This window comes from Lupinus angustifolius, chromosome LG02 (genome assembly GCF_001865875.1).
Source record: "Lupinus angustifolius cultivar Tanjil chromosome LG02, LupAngTanjil_v1.0, whole genome shotgun sequence".
NCBI lineage: Eukaryota > Viridiplantae > Streptophyta > Magnoliopsida > Fabales > Fabaceae > Lupinus > Lupinus angustifolius.
The window spans coordinates 18,008,236-18,014,846 of record NC_032010.1 but is presented as its reverse complement, the minus strand read 5'-3'; the positions used below and the strand labels follow the sequence as shown (position 1 = coordinate 18,014,846).

General features: G+C 36.1%; 1 protein-coding gene across 2 annotated transcripts; it reads right to left on the bottom strand.

Moving 5' to 3' along the window:
• On the bottom strand, positions 468–5,779 carry LOC109337337 (protein decapping 5-like). 2 transcript variants are annotated; one of them, XM_019574298.1, is made up of 9 exons: positions 5,518–5,779; positions 4,189–4,289; positions 3,708–3,776; positions 2,594–3,628; positions 2,394–2,411; positions 1,981–2,046; positions 1,243–1,437; positions 1,009–1,119; positions 468–934 (listed from the first exon to the last, which is right to left on the bottom strand). In XM_019574298.1, the coding sequence occupies exons 1-9, from the start codon at positions 5,663–5,665 to the stop codon at positions 785–787; spliced, it is 1,893 nt and encodes a 630-aa protein (XP_019429843.1). In that variant the 5' UTR covers positions 5,666–5,779; the 3' UTR covers positions 468–784. The 2 variants fall into 2 exon arrangements, with proteins under 2 accessions (XP_019429843.1, XP_019429846.1); XM_019574301.1 differs by lacking the exon at positions 2,394–2,411 and having other exon boundaries at positions 5,518–5,778.

Below are 6,611 nucleotides of genomic sequence, written 5' to 3'. Positions count from 1 at the left end.
AGTAAATCATTCAAATTCATTTGTATTACTTATATTATTTTTGGATACTACTAATGATATTTTTTACCATTTTGGGTAAGGAACTAATTCCTTTCAGGGTATATGGCTACCTTCGGATGACAATGTAAAAAACTTGTATACAAGTTTTTCTCTACAATTTACCTATGCTCATGAAGGAGAAAATATAATTCAAACAACTCCTTTGAAATAAATCTATCTCTAACCCCTTAATTTAATAAAGTGCATCATAAATTCGTAATCTTAACTCTATTTAAAATATATATACCTATATTTTTTTCACTTTTAAAACAATTTCACTTCAAACCAGTTTAACTGGAAAAGTTAAATTTGGAGAGATATAAATTCAATTGCCATTCTTGCACAAATCTGACACTGAGACATCAACTTGCATTTACAATGAAAAATGACACATCAATGGAGACTTGCTAATTATAGCTCACATGCATAAACAACTTCATGCAATAATTAGTCTAACCTTCTGCCATGTTGATATTATAGGCATAATTGGTGTGCAAACATGTTTCCACCAAACCTAGTGCCCTTAGTAAAGGAATAAAAAGAGGGCAACATGGCCATGAAAACTGTCCTTACTTACTAATGTGAAACAAACATAAACAGAAAAAACACAACATTAGAGCATAATCTCTTATTAGGTAAGTAGAGTACTTCAATGGAAGTTGCTATAAACAGCATAGACTGTGGGTGCTTTAATCAAATCTTGCCTTAGGACTGCGAGCTGGGTGTGAGCATAATAAACTGCCACCTAAGAACTGTGACTGGGCATGCCACGTCCCCTTCCTCTTCCGGAATAGCCATACCCCCTTCCATAGTAACCACCTCTAGAAGGGTATCCACCACGGAAAGGACCACGGCCCCCTCTACCACCACAGTACCTCGCAAAATCACCAAATGTCTGAACAATAAATCAGAAAATGGATTAAAGATGACATGTCCACAAGTATGAGATCAAAACATGATAGACATTACCTCAGTATCAATCTTAATTTGTTCAGAATATCTAATTCTCCCATTCTGTGAAGCCTGATCGAGCGCATGGGAAGAGAGTGAGTCAAAGAAATCATCCTTGTTATAAACAGGCTGCAAAAGCCACGGAAGATAGAGTTAGAGATAGAAAAGGACTGGCAACAAAAATACATTTACAAATTAACAGAATACTTCCAATCATACATTCTGTTGCGCACAAAATTATATTACACCAACCTTAAAATTTGATGAATCACCATTGTCTTCATCTTGATTGTAATCTTCATAAAAGGAATTTTCTTCCCCGTCTTTCTCTTTTGAATGAGACTTATTGCTTTTACCAAGATCATCCCACACTTCATCCTTTCTGAACTTCTCATTCATTGCCATGAAATCAAAATCTTCAGTGAATTTTGAGACCAGGCGCAAAACCTGCCAAGCATTAATTCAATCATTCAAAATCTCGTCTGTTTTTTTAATGTTAAAAATCCAATAATAAAATTACAAATTAATGGCAGAATCCCATTCTGAAAGAATTATTTAGCTATAATGATTGCTCAACCATAGTTACCAGATTTGCTCAACATCATATCGGATTTGCCTTATTGCACATGCTAGATTCTCCATAAAGAAACTGGTAATATATAATGCAGGAAGTCAAGAATTGCATACCCATACAACATGCATATCCCCATGAATTTCCAGTAACTATGTGGCTATGTGCTCAGCCATTCAAAAGAAGCTTACTTTATCCACTAAAGACCACATATGAAGAGATAGTTTGAGCATATTTCATTATTTTGATATTATAACAAATGACAGGATCTCTGAACTTTTTGAAACTCAAAATAGCTATCCCTCTACCCCCAAAAAAAGAGCTGAAAAACTCAATCTTCCAGCTACTTCTCAATTTCTATACATATACAGAGGTATAGGATTTCTAAATGTTAAATGAAATAGTAAATAGATCATTACCCCAGTTCCTCTTCCACGTCCCCTGTAGCCATAGCCATGATGGGTTTGGATAGGAGCTCCAGTAGGCTTAAAACAGGGCAACCAAATGTCAAAACTCCTTCTCAATCTTATTAAACTGACAAAAAGATAAATTGATATGATAAAACACCCATACTTGCACTCTAGATATAAATCACACTGCAAAGTTTTTCATAAAAGTAAAATTATACAAATTGAGGGAGGCTCATCAACCATCATAATTCATTTACGGCAGTTTGCCTATTAAAACCATAGACAAACCAGACCAAATACTACTTTAAATTGTCTGCAAAAGAATGACTGGAGAAAGCAATGGAGTGGAGTAAAACCAAGAATATGCAGAATGTCTAAAATACACAGAACAATTCCCACATATTCCTGATTTATCTGCATACTTGATGGGCAGTAGATACCTGCCAATGCAAGATCAAAGTGAAAGCAATAATGGCGCTAGTTGGTGAGAAGATATTCCAGTTAATTTACACAACCCTACAATCCACCAAGCTACCATTATAAAAAAAATGCAAGCACATGCAAAACCAATACAAGTGTGTAAGCATGTATGCATAAAACAGATAGATCAAGAGAAAGATACCCTGTGACTGGACCGTGAAGTTACTGGCAATGGCAGTATTGGTGATTGATTTTCAGTGGAAACTGACAGATATGGCTGAAAAGACGATGTTGATGATACCTGGACCACTTCAACATCCTTATGAGTTGTTTGTGACAGATGAGCTGAAGAAACTACAGTTGGACCAAACTGCAATAATTGACCCGGGGTTACCAGAGAAGGGGTTGGTGCTTCTGTATGGATAGAATTTGATGATCCGGCAATTGAAGGGGGCAATTGCGATACAGTTTGATATGTCAAGCCTGAACCTAAAATCGCATTAGGTTTGCTGGAGATTGGTGGCACTATAGTATTCACTTCTGAACCAGAATTGGTCAAAGGAGTCAGCGATGGCAAGTTAGCAGCTGGTGTGACTGCTGGAAGTGAAACATTTGGTGCCTTGTTTGTCAATGACACTGGAAAAGTTTCAGAAGCTAGTGATGCAGAAGGTGCTGGGGATAAAGTAGAAGGTATCGGGGGCAAAGCAGAAGGTGCATGAGGCAACACAGAAAGGGCTGCAGGCAAAGCAGAAGGTGCTGCTGGCAATGAAGAAGGTGGTGGAGACAAATTTGATGGTGATAAAGATGCTGATGTTACACTACGGACACTATTACTGACTGGTAGCAATGATGATGGCAATTCAGGCAATTTTGAAGTTCCAGTTGGTAAAGAGAGACTAAAATCCGGGTACTGCATTGGCTGCTGCATAGATGAAGGCATTGATAAACCAGGTGGTCGAAGCAAAGACTGTTGGTGTAAATGAGGGAGCCCATTTGGGGCACCATAATATCCTTGCCAATACATTGGCATAGCTAGCCCACCACCATTCCCATTTGGAGCATGTGAAGAAGCACCCCATGACCCTATGTTCCCTCCAGGTTGATACAAAGGCAAGGGCCCTTGAAAGTTTGAGCCAGGGACTACAAGTTGTGTGGCATGAGAGCTAAGATAAGTCAAAGACCTACCCCCAATATCAGGCAAACTTGTAGGGGTGATGACTGGGCGAGGATAGTGAGACTGAAAATCCAATTTCGTATAATTAGGATGTGATTCATTTCATTTGATTCATTATTTAAACAAAAAGCCTCGCATCAACCTGGATAATAGCTGGGTCATTGTTGACTTGTGGAGTAGGCTGAAGTGGTGAAGACTTAACCTGTAAATCCTGCAGAAAAAATTGTAACAAATGTCTAAGAATACCTTATTCATATAACATGTACATCTATCATTGACATCCTGCTTACAATAAATCTAAACAAAGCCTTTGTCAAGCAATAAGTACTTAAGAAAGGCATGTGATAATCTGAGTCATCATTACAATGTTCCCTGCTTCCAAAATATATAATGATACTAATGTGAACCGTTAACAATTACTAGAACCAAAGTGCTTCTAGAAAAAGGTTAGAAACAAAGATGAACACCATAAATATGCATAGTGGCCCATTATTTCAATGATTCTAGGACCATGTGGTTCCAGAAAAGCTTTGAATAGAAAACAACACAGAAGTGACATGTTTTCAGGCACCACTACGTTAACAACTTAGAAAAGGTGTTTGTATACATTACATGCATGATACCTTGATGTCAGATCCGCGAAACAGTATATACTCATAAACCTTATCACCTGCAGGGATTTGTTGACCGTCCTTTTTCCTTCCTTCTGTTCCAAAAGATCGCACTGCCCACCAAAACAAAAGTATCAGTCCAACAACACAACTGGAATAAATAACATATGAAGAAGTATTTCGCAAGTGGCAGCATAATTTTATAAACAAGTTTTATCCAAAAAAATATAGAAAAGTAAGATAAACTCGAAGCTGAAATAATATGATCCACAAGGCTACAAGAAAGTTTGCACACATTAAAGATAATGACCTACAAATCTGTCTCCCGACCATTTATAATGTAAGAAAACGGAAAAGTGAATGTATCTTTACTTAAATATGCTTTAAGTGGCTTTCTCCTTCCACCAGCAATGGGGAAAGAGGTACATCCTACAGAGGAAGTTATGTCATCATCCTTTTTTTCTTGATTTTCCTTCTGAACGTGATTAGAAAAGCACAGGGAATATAAAATATTTGAAGAATTTATGAACTCCCAATTTTAACCATTAGCAAACAAAAGGAAACAAGGTAAAAAATGCTTAAAATAGTAAAATATTTAAATTCTATCAAGGCTATTCCATTTTGTGTTCCCATAACTACATATGTCAATGTTTGAAGCTTGTCGTTAATCTACTCAGATGCAGCATCTGAGTTATGCTCCTTTTAATGTTGCATCTTATATGGCTCCTTTTAATTGTCAAATTTTAAAGGTTTTCTACAATTTGAGATTGGTATTTGATGTTTGCATCTGTTCATTGTGCTGCTTTCTCGCACTGATGTTAATCCGGAACTCCATATTGATTGTTATGGGTTTCTATCATGGTCATTAATCCCAAAAAAACAGAAGGTTGTACAATTGACAAAGGCAAAAATGCAATTAACAAACTCGAGGAAAAAAATACATTAGTGCATCTGAGTACAACACTAAAAGAAGCAAAAATCGGATACTACAACTGGAACAGATTACTGAAAAAGCTCTGAGAACACTAAAACCACACTAATGGGTAGCAGAAAACATGCGTTTGAAATCAAATTCCAGCTCAGGGCACACCTGTTAACAGTAAAACATGTTCAAAACAATCAAATCCTACTGAAATTAAAACAAACAAACAAACTCAATTTTGGAGCAATTTTCCTTTTCACAGCTCCACCCTTGAAAATTAACAAGCATAAAAATCAAATTTTGGCACTGAATTCAAAAATCTGAAATCATAAAAACCAAATTAAGCTGGAAAGAAACAAACCCAGATAAGAATTCAACAAAAATAAATAATAAATAAAATAGGGGTAGTAGAAGAAAACCGTTTCTAAGTCCAATACTGGATTCTTCAGTGTTGATGTTATACAAAACACCTTCGTATCTGATCTCACTCTTGGAGGTCAAGCTTATCAAGCTGCCAATGTAAGAATCAGCAGCAGAATTCGATCGAGTGGCGTTCTCAGACGCCATAATTGAACGCGCAATTGATTAGGGTTTAAGTTTTGGGATTTGGGTGAAAGAGATAGTCCTCTTCTGTCCCTTTTTGTTTCTTGAAGACTTTATTCTGGTTTCTGCTGCTGTGCTTACATATTCGGCATGATTTTACACTTTATTCAATAAAATATATAATCTAAAGTATGACAATATTATGTTGAGAAGTATTACATATTGCACATATCTCTCAAAAAATCATTTATAAACTAATTATTAATGACCAGAATATCATTATATAACATATGTTATTCTCATATGAATATGATGATTTTGTAAAAGAATATATATTTTCCAATTATTTTTTGGGTGCATTATGAACACAAAAACAAAGTAAAGAAAACAAATTAACATAGCCTCCAGAATCTAAGTGAAGAATACCTAAAAATGGTAAATGGGGAGTCACATTAAATACAATCATTGCTAGAATCATATAACACCAAAGCTAGTAGGCTACTAATGTGGTTGCCATATAGGCACATGAGTAAGTGTGACCTCCCAACTTCACTACAAAATATCCCATGTGTTAAAAATCTCTAGTGCATATTGATGTAAATGAACATGTCGCATGAAACTCAATGTTTGAACAACCTCCAAACAATCTATATGAGAAATCACCTTTGTAATTCCATTTGACCAAGCTAACTCTATTTCTCTCATAGTGGTCATAAGCTCTACAAGGATCATGTCATCATGTTCCTCCTTGCACGAGAAACCAATGATCCAACCACCTTTCTCATCCCTCACGATTCCACCACTCTACATGATAGGAGTTGTTGAAATAAGACCTTTGTTAATGTTCGATTTAGACTAGCTTGTAGGAGGAGGTGTCCATCTAGTCATCTCCTCGATAAAAAATTGAGAAGAAAATCTTGCTATAGTGTTCCTCATCTCTATAATTAGATCTGAACTTTCTAGAAACTTC